General features: G+C 41.7%; 1 protein-coding gene across 2 annotated transcripts in view; it reads right to left on the bottom strand.

Annotated features, from left to right (window-relative positions):
- Positions 1–17542, bottom strand: part of NALCN (sodium leak channel, non-selective) — a 361008-nt gene that overhangs the window by 304949 nt on the left and 38517 nt on the right. For both annotated transcript variants that reach the window (XM_065592295.1, XM_065592302.1), the window contains exons 4-6: positions 14670–14753; positions 5359–5498; positions 3055–3183 (exon numbers count right to left, since the gene is read on the bottom strand). In XM_065592295.1, coding sequence (XP_065448367.1) covers positions 3055–3183; positions 5359–5498; positions 14670–14753 — 353 coding nt within the window. The remainder of the gene's footprint in view (positions 1–3054; positions 3184–5358; positions 5499–14669; positions 14754–17542) is intronic.

Here is a 17542-nt window from a genome sequence, read left to right as displayed (position 1 = left end):
GAGTGTTTGCTGTAAGCAAAGAAGCCTGGCAGCTAAAAAGGAGATAAATAAGAGAGGTAACAAAAAAGTATTATCCAACAGAAAAACTTTTCAGCCTTTGGGAAGAAGGTCAGCTTATGCTGATCTCACAGATGGAGGGAATAGCTCAGACTTTATTTAGTGCACTGAAGTATTTCTATTTGCCAGAGTTAACATTACAAAATAACTGAGGAGGTGGAGAGGATGGAAGTGGTAAAGTGTGGGTGTCAGGGACGCTAGAGAGGAAGAAGAGGTTGCGGTAATCAAAACGGGTGCTGATCAGCACCTGAACAAACTTTAGCAATCTGGATGGAAAGGAACAATTGGATTTTAGAAATGTTTTGGGGAAGTAGCAGCAATATTTTGACACCACCCCTACCCTTCTTGATCAAATAATATTCTTGATCAAAGCTATTACAGCAAGTGCTTACTTGGAAAAGAAGTATTTACACAGTATTTTGTATTAGCAGTTGTCCAGAATGTGGTAAATGTTTTGTCCTTTTTGAAAAAGAGTTAATAGCATTATTTACTTTTAGTTTTCATTCCATTTCCCCACTTGTGTTTCTTTCTGAATCCCCGCCTCTTGCCACCCACACAGTCTTTCTTTCTACCTGCCTCCCTAGGTATAATTCCCATACGAATTTTCTTTTTCAGGGTGGCAGCTCCAATCCCTCTGGTAGCTCTGATTCCTGTGGGAGGATCCTGCTCCTCATCCCTCCTAGCAGAGGTAACTAGACAAGGTCTTTCATGTTTCCAGCTACTTTTACCAGACTCCAGGCTGCTCTTCACACTGAAGAGCATGAAGGCATTTAAAAGCAATCATAAACAAGAAGAAGCCAACATCATGTCACTTACCAGCTATTGCAGACTCCCAGGAACTGATCTACAGACCCCAACTGGTACATGGAACTCACCTTGGAAATCTCTGTGTTAAATAAGCCCTTTCCTTCCTTTGTGTTGACATTTTTTCAGATATTTCTAGACTTATTTCCCTCACCCATCCTTTGGCACAACTTATCCAAGTTATCATAGATGGGGCTGTTAGCATCACCTATTATTAAGACTACTCAATGCTTCTCACATTAAGACCCTGTTTTCAGTAGCTAATAACTTTGCTAAAAAACTTTAAATGTTTGGTCTGAAATTTTCCATGGTGGTTGTCAGCCTTAGGCTGAATTTTTCCAGAAAATTTCAGTCTAAATGTTTCAGTAATTTCTGAGAATGAAGCTAGGTAAAATATTTTGCCCATAGACTAGACTATCAGAGTTGGAAGAGACCTCAGGAGGTCATCTAGTTCAACCCTCTGCTCAAAGGAGGAACAATCCCTGACTATTTTTTTTGCCCTGGATCCCTAAATGGCCCCCTGAAGAATTGAACTTACAACCCTGGGTTTTGCAGGCCAATGCTCAAACCACTGAGTTATCCCTCCCCCCCAGATTTCTGGAAATCTTTTCTTTAGGAAGCTCTAGCATATCCATGTTTTGGAACAGGGACTTTAAATTTGGCAGGATGGTCACCCTGGTGTCAAGCAAGCACCTTTTGTCATCCCTGTTAATCTTTTCAAACTTTAGTCAAGTCATAAGCCTTTGAAAAACAGCAATTTGCATATGTTCAGTAGGCATTTGCTAGGGCTTAGCAGCTAAATACCCTGAAGATTCCATCAAAACAAAGCATGCACCAGCCTGGGGCTGCTGCTGCTGGCTTTTCCTATTGTTGCAGTTCTGTGCTGGGTCCAGGCACTTGAATTGAGAACTTGGAGACTTGTCTCTCCTGTGCTCTCAATAACCCCCCTGCCGGACCCAGGCAGCATGTAGGGGGAAGTTGCCTGATTTATGCATTATGATACAGTCTTTAAATTAAATGATCACATACTTTCTACACAGGATCCCTGCCTCATTAAGTGTACAGGATGGAGCTCCTCTGGGGATGAAACAGGGTTGTGTACCGAAAAGAATGTTTTCTGTGGGACCCCTGCTTCATTTGTTGCAGAATTTGGAAGGTGTATAGTGAATGAGGGGAGGGGACTGCGGGAACAGAAAGGAGGATCTCACAGTTAAGGCAGCTGAATGCTGCCCTCAATAATGGGATTCTATCCCGGCCTCTGCCACTGGTAACTGCGTGTTCCTCGTTTTCTAGGTGCCTACCTTGAAACTCTGAGGTCTGATCTGCAGAAATGTTGAGCATTCATAGGGTCAACTGAAGTTATTAGGAGCTGGGATTATAACATATACAGTGCTATATAATACCAAGTAATCTAAACAACCAGATCTTAGGTGTCTCATATTGGACACCCAAAATTAGTGGACATTTTTACCTTAGTCTCTCTGTGCCTAAGTTCCCCATCTATTCCATGGAGTTCATACCATAGCTTCATCTCACAGGGGTGTTGTGAAAGTAAATTAATTAATGGTGTGAAGCACTTAGATACTCTAGTGACTAGTGCTATAGAAAAGAAGAGGAAATTAATAATTCTCTCTTCAGAGCAGGGTTTGAATAGTGTGCAGTACATTAGGCATGCGATCCACACACTGAAAACAAATTATTGCACAGCTGCTCATTAAGTGAGCCCCATCCATCCTGTGCACTGAATGAAGCATGGGACCAGTACAAAAAATAGTATAAGATCATGTAATTGAAGACTGTCATAATGCATAAACACTAAGGGGCCGAACTGAAGTTGCACAGACAAGGACCTGATGGCAAGGACTTGATCTAGGTCACAATTCAGCAACAATGGCCCCGGGGCTCCCTTTGCTGGGATGTGTGTCTGTCTGTCTCTCTCTCTCTCTCTCTCTCTCTTACACACACACACACACACACACACACACACACTTTCATGGAGACTGCAGCCTATAGCCATAGCAACGACTGTAGCAATTTTTTTCCAGATGTATCTGGCTATATCTTCTTATGATAACTGATGGCTCTGGTCTACTTTTAACATAATAAGTCCAACCTACACTCATTAACATTAGTAGAAATTACCTATATACATTGAGAGAATACACCCCAAAATGTCCATATAGATGAACTTACCCTGTCTGGGTGTCATTTGTTACGCAATGATAGGTAAAAGTTCCAAACATCTGAACTCCTAGAATTCCATACAGAAGCAGAAAGAATAGAAGGAAAATTGAAACACTCCAAATCTGCTCCCCGGAACGCCTGGTAAGAAGATAAATATTACATTAAGTATTAATAAATAAAAACTAACCTCCAGAAAAATGTATTTAGTATTTGTATTACAGCAGCACCTTGATGCCCTAGTAATGGACTAGGAACCGATTGTGCTAGATGTAGTTCAAACATACAACCAAAATATGGTCCCTGCCCCAAAGACCTTTTAATCTAAGTACACAATATAAGAATGGCCATACTCGGTCAGACCAATGGTAGATGTAGCTCAGTATCCTGTCTTCTGAAAGTGGCAAGTGCCAGGTGCTTCAAAGAGAATGAACAGAACAGGGCAATTATCGACAAGAGGCAACAGATACAGACAGGCAGATAAGTACAAGGAAACAATGAGACAATTTACCATTATATATCACATGGCACTACCCACAAAGACATGGCAAAAGCAGTTGACATTTCAAAAATAAATGAAAAAAAGAACACTTGTTAGAAAGACCCTACAATTACGTTGTGCTAAGATGCAGACCAAGCAATATTTAGTGTTGTAAAAGTAACAGCTTTAAAATATTTGGACTAGAAATGGCAGCCAAGATTTTTCCAAAAAGGGGTGCCTGAAGTTAGGCTTAAATCAATACTGGAACCTACATAATAGCTTAATTTTTGAAAGTGCTGAGCTTCCAGCAGATTCCAATTACTCCTGTCAACATCAGATAGCGGTTGGCTTATTTTTCTGAACCATATACATTTTTAACTTATCATTTTCCCCCTCTCCCTCTGAGATCTGTGAATTTGGATACTTAGGGCCAGGTCCTCAGCTGGAATAAATCCAAAGTGCAAGGGGACTCCATGGATTTATACTAGCTGAGAAGCTGATCCATGGTAACTAAAACAACCAGGCCATGCAGGAGAAGAGATTAATTTAAAAAAAAAAAAAGACATAATAAAACGGATAAAAAACTCTCATATTTTTCAGATTGTTGTTGTTGTTGTTTTTTTTAAATCTGATAAATACAGAATACATGATAGTGTAGCAAAATTAATCCCCAAAGGGGGCCAATAAACTCCTTATTCCACACCACCCCATCAATCATTTTGTATGATGCAGCTTGACTCTGTCTGTAAAGGTAAGACGGCTTATCACCAGGAGTCCAAATGTAAATGGAGAGAGATATAATTAACTCTCAATATGATCTCAATTATCATTTCATAAATAGTGTCATGATTTTAAGGTTGATAATGCAGGACCTTCCTGGTTTAGATAAAAGATGTATGTATCCCACTTAAAAACTGGAAATCTCCTCTTCTCCAATGTATTCAGCTCCCATTTTTAACCTTTATTGGACATGAAACACCAGGCCTTAACACCTGCTATTGGCCTAGGACTAAATTTAATCCATACTGGGCCACAGCACAGTGTAGTTTCTGGGCGTGTGGGGCAGAGAAAACAACTCTGAAGGAAAAGACTACATATTTTTGTGCCAATTGAGCAATTTTTGTGTGTGGATAAATTGTTGGATGTTTGAAGCTGATGGGTGGTTTGAAACGTCAGAAGCAATCCCAAAAGATCTGGGTGAGTGGTTAGAGTGCAGATGAAGTGGTTAAACATGCTTGATAAATGCAATTTATCACAATGCTCTACAATGTATCAGTTAGCTATTACCATCACACGCTATGCGTGATATTCATTACAGTCTAGTGCAGGGATGGAAACCTTTGACACGCGGCCTGTCAGGGAAATCCGCTGGCAGGCCGGGACAGTTTGTTTACCTGCAGCATCTGCCAATGGGGGCTGCGGGAAGCAGCGTGCAAACCACAGCCAGTGGGAGCTGCTATCGGCCAAACCTGCAGACGCTGCAGGTAAACAAACCGTCTCGGGTCACGTGCCAACGGTTGCCGATCCCTGGTTTAGTGTGTATGCGTGTCTTATTATTTTTAAAAAGATATATGTCATAGGAGCATGCACACTTATCGCTAGCTGCTCCTTCCAATATGTAAAAGTCACTGGAGCAGATCAAAATTTTTCACAAAAAACATTAACTGTTTTCTGTCTCTCTTATACTGGGAGTTGATATTTTTCTAAAATGCACAATTCTGACATTTTTTTTTGTCCAGGTCTAAATCTAACAATCCTCCTCCCAGCTGCTTATACAATCATGTTAAAGAACATTTTAATTTTCATTTATGTTTACAGATAAATTATTCACTTACTTTAAAATATTTGTTATCCTGGTTCTTGGAAGCTCAAAGCGAAAATATATCCGGAATGCTCGAATCATAATAAGAGGCCTTGGAATCCGCAGCATGCCCCAGGGTGACATCTGATCAACTATCTCAGCGATTTCAAACACCTATGATCAAAAGAGGGGGGGTGTTTCTGCTACTCCTGCACAGTCCACATCAGTACTCTTGAAACAGTATTTGTCTTTGTGGATTCACATTTATGAAGGCAGAAAAACTATTTTCATGATAACATTTTTCACTTTCAATGTCCCTTTTGGATTGAAATTTTTATTTTAAAACTTTTCTTTCTTTTAAAGAAAATTTAAGAAAAATCCCCTCAGCCATTTTTGAATTATCTTAATGAGAAATAAAAATATATTCCACCCATGTTCCTAATACTTCTAACTCAAACAACTCAAAAAACTTCCAGCTGTGTATGCAAGAAGTCTTGAAGAGGGATCTCTTGATCTGGCTCTTTCTCTCTCTCCCTGTTCTTTGCTAGGAATGAAAAGTTTTCTTTTCCAGTTAATGAAATTAATATCTGAAAATGTTACAAAGGCCATGAATAGATTCTCACTGTTACAAAATGCACACACTTAGCCAGGTAATGACATTGCATGGTGGGATATCTTGCAGACAGTAGATTACTTCAGGGAATTTGGAAGCATGCTGAAGAAGAATATCCAAGCCATCTTCTGTGAGATCCTTCCTGTCCCACAAGCAAAGGAAGACAGAAAGCAGAAGATTCTGGAAGTCAATCACTGGCTAGGTAAGGGGCGCAGGGTGAAGGGTTTTGCTTTCATGGAACATTGATCCACCTTCTATGGGATGAGGAGACTGTATAGTACATAGTATACGTAATGTTCCATGTTTTCTGTTTTTACCTATTTTCACTGTTAAATTACCAGGGTTTTTTATTAAAGGAGTGTGGTTTTTACTAATTTACACCCATTTATCAATCCATTCAATATTTTCTGGGGTACTTATTGTTGTTAAACACTAATGCAATACACAATTGTTGTGTCCTGCAGCTCTGAGACTGAAGCAGTTCCGCAGTGTAAAACACAGAACACACATGGTAGAGATTGGAAAAATCAAACATTAATATCGCACTATGACTGGCTCACAGGGAGATGATGCCCACATATTTTGTTGCATCCGTTTAGTGTGGCACTGAATTTAAACAATCAATCCTCCACAGATAAAGTAAAAAGGTAAACATGAGGCGAAAACACAAAGGTATGCCTGACTACCAACAAGAAAACCAGTGCTTAGCAATTTTCAAGAAAAATAAAGATCAGAGTGAACAGGATGCATTGTGCTGCACGTACTGCAGCATTGAGGTCAGTGCTCATGCCGACAGAATAAAGGAGCATGTTGAAAGCAAGTGACACAAGAAGCTTAAAGAAGAAAGTGAGCTTCAGGATAGTCAATATCAGGAGCTTTCACCAGGGCCTTAATGAAAGAGACCATGATGTTATTGACACAAACTGGGACTATAAAAGGTTGCTGCAGCTCCTCCATCTGGTCTTCAAGCCTGCTTCATACCTCTGCTGAAGCTTTGAACAAAGGACTGAATGATCCATCCCAGCTGTGGATGTACTCCAGAGACTTGATTTGAACCTGCAGTTTATTCTATCATTGCTACAAGCCTGAACCAAGAACTTTGCCATTACTGTATGTAATTGATTCCATTTAACCGATTTTAGCTCTCATCTATACCTTTTTCCTTTTATGAATAAACCTTTAGATTATAGATTCTAAAGGACTGGCAACAGCGTGATTTGTGGGTAAGATCTAACTTGTATATTGACCTGGGTCCGGGGCTTGGTCCTTTGGGATCGAGAGAACCTTTTTTCTTTTACTGGGGTATTGGTTTTCATAACCATCTGTCCCCATAACGAGTGGCACTGGTGGTGATACTGGGAAACTGGAGTGTCTAAGGGAATTACTTGTGTGACTTGTGGTTAGCCAGTGGGGTGAGACTCTGTTTGGCTGGTTCGGCGTGCCTTAATAGTAAAGGAACTCCAGCTTTAGGCTGTAACTGCCCTGCTCGAAGCAATTTTTCCTGAATTGGTACTCTCAGAAGTGTCCCACCAAGGGTAGCATCGTTACAGTGAGGTCACAGTACGATTGTGTCAATGAATTTGTGCATTCTCTTTCTTTTGCAGGACAACTGCTGTTAAGTGCAGAAGGGCCTATTGGTGACTTTGTACGACAATACTGTCCAGTAGCAAAAACCCTCCCTAATGCAGATAACCTCACTCGTAAGTATTTGAAAGAAAATGACAATGCTTTAGTATCTAAACTGATGGAAATGTGGTATCTAGTCTGATTTTTTACAAGTCTCCTGATGCTTTGGACTGTCCAATTCTTGGCCTTTTCTTTTCGTTTTTTATTTCAAAGCAAATAAACCTGCATTGTTTTGTGCTGACATGACATTCATACCCTCTACTGACACCCATTTTGTTGATGCAGCAATAACTGACATATTTGAGATGCACCAACTAACTTGGGAAAATGTGGCCATAACTAACACAGATTTTGCTTCCTAGATGGCTACGTTTGCACAGGAAATAAAAATCAGAAACCAGAGCTGCTACGTATAACCTGTCCTGCTCATTTGATTAAGATTGCGCTACCAGCAGCTACTGCTATGGAAGAAATGAAAGATGTAAAATCTTGCATCACTGGATTCAGGGCCATTTTCAAGTATATGAACAAGTTGAAGGCTTTGTTTTATATAGTGTGAAACGAGTGCAGAGCCAACTGCCAATTAGCTATCCCTGTTGTGCAACCTCGGTGCATGAGCTTGTACTTCACTGTCATGTAAATAACGTGTGGACTTTGCTAATGCATCTCCTAGATCATCCTGAGTTTGTTGGTTCTAAAGAAGAAACTCTCAAGAGACTGGCAAGTAAGCAAAATGACGGCCAGATTCTGCGCACCTAGGTAATATTCACTGCTAAAATTTGGAATCACTGTGTGACAAACAGAAAACACTGGAGTTTTCTCCAACTACTGCCAACACGTTTGCCAATACATGTTTACCTGATCCTGACAACCAAAATTTCAGGTGAATTAAGCACAAAAGCTGCAGGAGAAACAAACGGTGAGAAAACTCAGCTGTTTCAGAAATCCTTCCAATCCCAGAACAGGCGAAAACCAAAAAAGCATTCAAAACCTTCAGCACTCAGCGAGAAATGGGAGAAAACCATGGCCTGTAATCTGAACCCCGAAGTGTTTGGTGCTGGAGATTCTTTTTGGAATGTCATCCAGGAGTTGCACCCCTTCCTTGAGGTGAATTTTGCAGCAGACTATGACCATTATGCCAGAGTGTTTCAACCATTTGCCACTAAAGATTACATTTCAAATCTGAAAGGGGAATTTAGTACTTACATGAACATGCCTAACCATGACAATGTGAAACTAGATGTGCTGGCTTTTTGGAACAGTTATCGAGACACATTTCCCAACTTCAGCAAAGTGGCATGGCAAGCTTTGAGTGTACCTGCTGGATCTATTGATGCAGAGCATTTATTTTCAAAGTTGGACTACCTCCAGTATAGCAAAAGGCTCAACGTGAGTGAGGATACTTAGAAGAAAATTATCTGAGCGTATGCCAACCAGGATTACTGGAACAACTACTAGCTCTAAGAGAGACAAAACATAACATTTTATGTTCAAAGGTTCAATTATACTATAGTACAATGTGTATATTATGAATTTTGTTTTTGTTTTTCTTTTCCCCCTCAATTTTTCATTTTAATCTTTTTAAACCTAATTTCATCCCGGTTTTAATTTTTATTTTCCAAACACTGAGAAATTCCTGAATTTTTTTTTTTTTTTTACAAATAAAAATAGAAAATGAAGAACAGTAAGTATACCTCAGTAGAAGAGGGACCAATTACCTTGGGGCGGAAAGAGATGGGGGAGGGGCAGGGGCAGGGCAGGTCGATCACCCACCGGGCACAGGGGAAGTTGGCGCTATGATCAGGCTCCTCCTTGGCGGTTTATGTAGAACATGCATGCTGTGTTATCCATAGGGACTTTGAGAGTAGTGTTGTGGATTAGAGGAAGGAAATGCTCGCATGGGTTTCTGACTGCTCTTAGTTGTAGTATGTTTATATGCAAGTTGGCTTCTGCTGCTGACCAGTGACCCTGGATCGTATTGTCGCCCAGGTGAGCTTCCCATCCCATGGGGAAGGCATCCCTGGTGATCGTTATTGTAGGAGTTTTCTGTTGGAATGGGATACCTGAGCAGACGTTTTGTGGGTACGTCCACCACTCAAGGGAATCCTTTACCTTGCGGGGCATGGTGAGCCGCCTGTTGAGGGAGTGCTTGTGTGGTATATAGCAAGTGCTAAGCCAGGTTTGTAGGCATCTCATATGTAGTCTGGTATATTTGACGACAAAAGTCGTAGCGGCCATGTGCCCCAAAAGTTGTAGGCATGTCCTGGCTGACATTTGCGGGCTGTCTGTGACCGTAGTAATCAGAGTGGTTAAGTTGAGGAAGCGCTGTTGGGGTAACTCGCTGTTGCTGTGAGGCAGTTGAGATGGGCCCCTATAAATTCCAATTGTTGGACGGGGACCAAGGTGGGCTTCTGAACATTTATTTGAAGCCCAAGGTTTGTAAAGAGGGATATCATGGTTTGTGTGGTGTCTAGTGCTGCCCGCTGTGTTGATGCTCTTACCAGGTAGTCGTCCAGGTATGGAAAAATCATCACCTCTAGTCTGTGGAGGTCAGCTGCCTTGGAGAAGACCCTGGGGGTGGTTGACAGTCTAAAGGGTAGCACTTTGTATTGATAATGTTGATGTCCTAGAGTGAAGCACAGGAATCTTCTGTACGCTGCATAAATGGCGATATGAAAGTAAGTGTCTTGTAGGTTGAGAGACAGGAGCCAATCTCCTTTCTCTAATGCCAGAATTATCGTCGATAGGATCACCATTTTGAATCGCTGCATTCTCACAATCTTGTTGAGTTTGTGTAAATCCAGAATGGGTCTCAATCTGCCATTCTTTTTCTGAGTGAGGAAATAATGGGAATAAATCCTCTTCCCCTGTGTTGAGCTGGTACTGGTTCCACGGCCCCAGTTGCAGGAGGTGGTTTATTTCCTATTGTAATAGGGGCTCGTGAGAGGGGTCCTGAAGAGGGACGGGTAAGAAGTGTTGGTAGGTGGGATAGAATAAATGGGATGGAGTAACCCTGCTGGATAATTTCCAACATCACCACAGACACATTTGTCTGTGGTGATGTTGTTCCAGACTGGGTAATATGGTGACAGGTCGTTCCCGAATGGTGTTAGAGTGGGGTTGAGATCTGGAAGTAGAGAGTGTAGAGGTCTCGGGCCCTCGACCAGACCTTCAAAATGATTGTCTGGAGGTTTAAGGCTTGTACGTGGAAGGCTGGTCTTGATTCTGCCTTCAGCCCAACTGCCTCTGTTTGCCGTGTTGGATATAGTACCTTTGGGGCTGAGAGTATGGTGCGGCCTGGAATGTTTGGTTGTAAAACCTGCCCTGCTTTTTCTGTTTCCAGGGACAGATGCCAAGAGTCTTTAAGGTGGCCCGGGAGTCCTTCAAAGTATGCAAGGACACATCAGTGGCTTTGGCAAACAGTTTCTGACCCTTAAAGGGTAGGTCCTCAACCGTAGCCTGTACCTCCCTCGGGAATCCCAATAAGTGGAGACAGGATGCCCAACACATGATCACGGAGGTCGCAATGGAGTGGGCTGCTGTGTCCATGGAATCAAGAGAGGCTTGGAGGACCGTCCTTGCAATGAGAGAGCCTTTAGAAATGCTGGACTTACATGCTTCTCTCCTATTCTCTGGGAGATGTTCAATAAAATATGACATTGTAGAAAACAATGTGTGTATATTTTGCAAACAGTGCAGAGTAATTTGCAATGTGGAATTGCAAGGTGGTGGAAGAATAGGCTTTGCGCCCAAAGAGATCTAGCCTCTTCCAGTCTTTGTCGTAAGGGGTGGATCTTGACTGTTGCTGTTTGTCCCTCTGATTTACTGCCTCCACCACCAGTGAATTAGGAGTGGGGTGGGTAAAGAGAAATTCAGTCTTTTTTCCAGCACATAATATTTTTAGTCCGATCTTTTGCAGGAAGGAGGTTCTGTGGCTGGCGTCTGCCAGATGGTTTTTGCTTGGTGCATTATGGCAGCATTAATAGGCAGTGCTATTTTTGCCGATGGGGATGCCTGGAGAATGTCAGTGAGCAGATGTTGGGTGTCAGGGAGCTCAGACAAGGAGATGTCGAGGGAGTCCGCTACCCTCTTAAAAATGTCCTGAAAGGACTCGAAGTCATCCCCCGAAGTGGGGGAGGGGGTGTGGCATGATTGTTTCATCTGGAGACAAAGATGAGCTATGCGTAGGTGGCAATGTGTCTCCTTCAGGTGCATCCTCCTGGGTGGGCAGGTGATCTGGAGACCAGTGGGTTAGGAAGTCTAATGTTCTGGGACCTATAGATGGTCCATGGGTCCCAGTATGGCCAGATGGGTGGGAGGGCAATAGGAGACGGCAGCCAGGATTGGGTCTCCAGGGTCACACGTCTACCAGTGGCTGGTGATGTGAGCATCAAGCTTTAGGAGAGCAGTGGTGAGGGGTGTACATCCCTGTGTTGTCCTCCTCCTCATCATCATCACTGGAGAGAGGTGGCACTGAAGCCCCTGGGGTGATGATCCGGCTTGGTCTGAGCCTTGCTGGGGTACCGTCGGTACTGAATAGGGAAGCCCCTGGCATAGAAGAAACTGCCAGGTTTCTTTTCTTTTCTTTTCTGTTGAAAAGTTGCAGTACTGGGAAGCTCGTTGCCGGGGATGGCAGTGCAGTCTGAGAGGAGAGGGTCAGAACTGTCGGTGCTGAGATCTTGCTGATTTGTGCATGTACAGCAGGTGGCGCCATTATACTGGTCAGTGCCAGGACATTATTCAGCACGGTCAGTGCCGAGCTAGGAAGCTTGGTTTTAGATCGCGCACCTCACTGAGAGCCTGCCCGTACCAGGTCCTTGGCTCCTCAAGAAGTCTTGGTACCGGACGTTCACAGTGCCTCTTGGTCTGAGGCTCTCGGTGCCATCGGTACTGGGACAGATTTTTCGCCAGGAGACCATTTCCTTTTAGGCAGATCTCACTTTGGCGATGAATAAGACCAGTGTTAGGTCACCTTTTTAGGGACAAGGTCCTTAGAAGCGGTCTTGGTAGTGGAGCCCTTGTCTGAGGCTGCTGCTGGTGACCATTGGCCAGGAAGCATCCTGGATTCTGGGTCGGAGGCTGACCCGAGGAATTTCTCTATCATGGCCATTTGAAACAAGTATCGATAGCCTGAAGGTCAGGCAGCATTTAAACGCAGGGGAGCCAGGCATGCCCGAGGAAGGGCCAGCTCTACAAAAAAATGGGGTAGCCCATTTTTATTCAGTCATTGTTGACGGAGGTCGGCCGGGTGGCGGAAGGGGGAAAAACTACACTAAATTTTTTTTTAATATGGAAGAAATTAAAGACTAATGCTAACTAGTTAACTGGGATTTAGAGGATAAAAGAAAAAAGGAATATGAACTATCTATGGAGGTAAAGAGGCGCTGCTGTCGCTCCGACTCAAGCCAAGGGCAGTAAAGAAGGAACTGGGGGTCGGTTGGCTGTGCATGCTAGGTAACTGCTCGGAGCGGCGCAAGATGGCTGCCGCATCTGCGCAGCCAACCAGTTCACTGCTATTACAAATCTCCGATTACAAGTGCAGGGTGCCAAGACACATAAAGTGAAGCATTCACAGGGACACTCCTCGAAGAAGAAGGATTGGGGGTCATGGTGGATAATCAGCTCAACTTGAGCTCCCAGTGTGATGCTGTGGCCATAAGAACTAATGAGAATCTTGGATGCATAAACAGGAGACTCTTATGCAGTAGTAGAAAGGTTATTTTACCTCTGTATTTGGCACTGGTGAGAACACTGATGGAATATTGTGTCCAGTTCTGGTGCTCACTATTCAAGAAGAATGTTGATAAATTGGAGAGGGTGCAGAGAAGAGCCACAATAATGATCAAAGGGTAAGAAAAATAGTCTTAGAGTGATAGACTTAAGGAGCTCAACAAAGAAAAGGTGAAGGGGTGACTTCATTACAGTTCATAAGTACTTACATGGTGAACAAATATGTAAGAATGGGCTCGTCAAACTAGCAGAGTACGGTATAAGACGATCCAATGGCTGGAAGTTGTAGCTAGACATATTCAGAGTGGAAATATAGGCTACATTTTTAGACTAATTAACCATAGCAACAATTTACCAAGGGTCATGGTGGATTCTCCGTCACTGACAATTTTTAAAATCAGGATTGCATGTTTTTCTAAAAGATGTGCTTTAGGCATTATTTTGGGAGAAGTTATATGGTCTGTGTGATATAGGAGGTCAAACTAGATGATCACAATGGTCCCTTCTGGCTTTGGATCTATGAATGTACTAGGAAATGTTCTGTAGGGATCACTGACAGAGTGCAGAGTAGATTACAGTGTTTGCCATTTAAAAGTTAGCATTTATCCACTTTTACTACACAGGTGTATGAAAGATATGACAGTTTCCCCTATACTTAAATGGAAAATAACTGTATGTCTCAGATGTGGTAATTGTGCATGGTTATGTACCTTAAAACAACTAGTTTTTTGAGATGTTGTAGTCAGTGTGGATGCACACCTAGAGTGGGATCCACACCAACACATACTTGAATAAGATATGATGACTTTTAAATGGCAATCATGACAGGTCTTTTCCATCTCTAATTATTAACTGAGTCCTGTAGTCCCTGATCAGTTTTTACTCAGGAAAAACTCCCTCTGTGCTGAATGATGAAGGATTGTATGGGTAGGAAAGACAGAATTCTTCCTATACTGTAACTTTATGTGAAATGTGAACAAGTTAACATTGCTATGGAAATGTTTTGGGTTTGTTTTTTTATTTCCTCTGTTTTATTTTAAATCTGTGACATTCCTTCCAATATGCAATATGTTGAATTTCTGAATGAGCTTAAAATTAAGGACATGTCTAAATTAAAGAAATTCACACCAGTGAAACATCAATGTTGTTACACCAAAGAAAACCCCTAATGTAGATGCACTGCAATGGCTGTGTTGTTACTGGACTCTGAAACAGTAGACCCATTGAATTTTAAATCTGACCCATGAACAAGTGTACTGTATATTTATTGCACACAGTTACTTGTTAATGCTGCTGTGAGTATTTTGCATGCACAACTGCAGGGCCTACTTTTGAAATATTAGCCCTTCATATTTAAGGTAAAATTATGTAATTACCTGTAACACCAATGACACCCAAAGACAAAAAACCATGAATCCATCAAACACACACCAACGATCCTTTACATAGGAGTTATCCCCCTAAAAGAGAAATAAAAATTAGTGGTTTTTTTGTTTTGTTGCTTCATTACCAAGATAAAAAAAAGAAAATCACAAATGATATCCACTGCCAAGAAGGAACAGCATCATTCTCTATCATCTTTAAAATGTCATTTTAACAGATTCCAAATCCCCAATGTCTGGGCTGGAAGATGATGGACATTTTAAATACATACATAAATAAATAAGTAAATGATGTATTCAGGAAAGAAAGCTGTGAGCTTCATTTTTCTGCAGCACGCATTTTATTGTGTATTTTGGAGGGCAGGACGGTTCAGACTAGGGTGGGAAGTCACTGAACAGAAATTTACAAGCACTGTCATTTCAACTTTACTTGCTGCACACAATACTTTTACTTCCCTGCCCATGGTCTAAGCTGATGAGGAACTCTTCATTCAGAGGCAATGCTAAACAAACCCAACTTGTCCAGCCTGTGATGTCTGATGATTGAAAAGTAGCTTCAAGCTGTTTGTCTACAGAGCTCAACTGCTGACATTCTATATTTTCCCCTCCGTGTACTAATCATGCCTCCAGAGGAATGAGCACTCAACAGACAAGCTAAATCCTTTGATTGTGTGTGTTGAATAAAAAACACTGATACTTCTTTCTCGAGCATATGAAAACCCTTTGAAATCTGATTTCCTTCCCTAGAGCATCAAAATATCACAATTTATCCAAAACAGGAAGTTTTCTGTGAATGAGGTTTGAGCAGGCATTTGGCCAAAAGTTCTGATATTCAGCCACACTTGAATAATTTTCAAACACCTATTACAAGTCAAATAGTTTTATAAAAGGTTCCCATTTCCTCCCCACAGTACCTTGGCATGGCTGAACTGGCTCTGCCACTTTTCCTTAGTATTGGAGACACAGATTATAAGGAAGTCATGCTCCCTTCTGGTCTTACAGTAGCACCAACAGTTTTGCCTCTCCTTCCTCTTGTGGTCAGTTCATGTCATATCCTCCTATTACTCTTCCCATCCTGCTTGGTGATAGACCCCAATCTCCTCACTTCCACTTACTGCAGATTCCATCTTGCCTGGCCCCATGGAACCACACCCCCTTCCTGCTCAGAATGTGCTCTGGCAAGCTGCAAGTTTACGGTGCTTCTTGACTGTACAGAGGCTACCTGTCTCAGGGTGCCTGTTCTTGCAATTTGTAGGCTAGATCCTTAACGGGAGGCTTTAGCCTTCCCAGAGCATAATAAGCCATTTTTAAAGAATGCAAACTCAGCCATTTTATAAACGAAAAAAGCAATTCTTTTCAGAATAGAGTTAAATTGCTAACACATCTCTAAAAATGGTACTAAGTACTTTTAATTATCATTAGGGGTTTGGCATTGATATTCAGGCACATACATAAGTAGATATTCTATCTGTGGCACACTTTTCATAATGTCATCATTGTAATGGCAGATTATTAGCAAAACATAACGGCTAGTAAATCTGGAAGAATCAGTTGACCCATGCTGGATTATATTACCAACGATCTGCTACAATAAACAATCATACAGAAAGTCTGAGAGTGGCACTTTGTACTCTGCCCATAATCTGGCTTTGGCTGAATACTTTTTTCATATTTTCAGCATTTGGCTGTATTCTATAGTTAGACATTGGGGACACCCCTAATACAGATAAAATATTCAATTTCTAACTAGATTGTGATTCAGCATGTAATTTGTTACTGGGGGCAAATTGTCAAAGGTAGGACTACTTCTCAATTAATGAGAAAATCACAGTATGCTTCTTGCATGAATCCTGGCACTGATTTTTAGTACCACTTCCTACTGGAAAAAAATCTAAATATTTTTAAATACTCAATAGGCCTGAAGACATAATGAGATAATTGCATTCCATTCCACCTCTAAAAACAACCTTAGGTTGAAATTCCACTGTGATTCAGGCAATAGTCGTCTGTTCTTACACGTGATGAGGAATATCGCTGGAAGGAATTTTTCCTGAAGGAATCTTTCCTGAAATAGCTGAAATGGTTGATATGTTAACTTACTACCATTTTCCAATCCCATCTACAGAAAACCTGAAATTAACTAGATTTGTGAGTTGTGCACAGGAATTTGTCTGTGAATGCACCATTGCTTAGTACATCACACCATGGCATATACTGTCCATTGTGTTCTGCAAGATAGCCTTTGGATTGATAAAACTTGTTATAAATATGCTCCCACTCTCTCAACTTCGCCATAAAAATGATAACTGGATCTGGGTGAAGTATCCTGTCCACATTGACAATATAATTTCTTGGTAAGAGGATTATGGGGAGACAATCCCAGAGTTTCTTGAAAACACAGTTCTCCAGGCCCTTAAGGTACGACTGATATAATTTCTAGCCGAAGTACTATGGGGATGTTCTCTTAGGGCTTGATCCAGGAATATCCCATTGAAGTCAATGGCATTATTCATGTGCTTAACGTTAAGCATGCACTTAAATACTTTGCTAGATCAGAGCAGAGTTTTCAGCAGCATGTAGGATCAAGCCCTTATATTCTATTTTTTTTAAATGTGGATTTAGCATTTGTAAAAGACGCAGAATTAGCACCTGAGGCTGCAGTCCTCTATTTGAACCTAATCCAAAACCCACTGAAGACAAGGTGGATCCTCCCATTGATTTCAATGTCTTTGGATTGGGCTCTTTATGTACAAGATTGAGGGCATAGCTACTTCACACTATGTGCCTCACACTCCGTCCTAGAGAAATCACTGCAGGGACGTGACTGTGGGACCTTGGTGTTGGAAACTATATTACAGGTTGCAACA

This window comes from Chrysemys picta, chromosome 1, assembly GCF_011386835.1.
Source record: "Chrysemys picta bellii isolate R12L10 chromosome 1, ASM1138683v2, whole genome shotgun sequence".
Lineage (NCBI taxonomy): Eukaryota > Metazoa > Chordata > Testudines > Emydidae > Chrysemys > Chrysemys picta.
The sequence above is the reverse complement of the archived record's forward strand: the minus strand, read 5'-3'. Positions and strand labels throughout refer to the sequence as shown.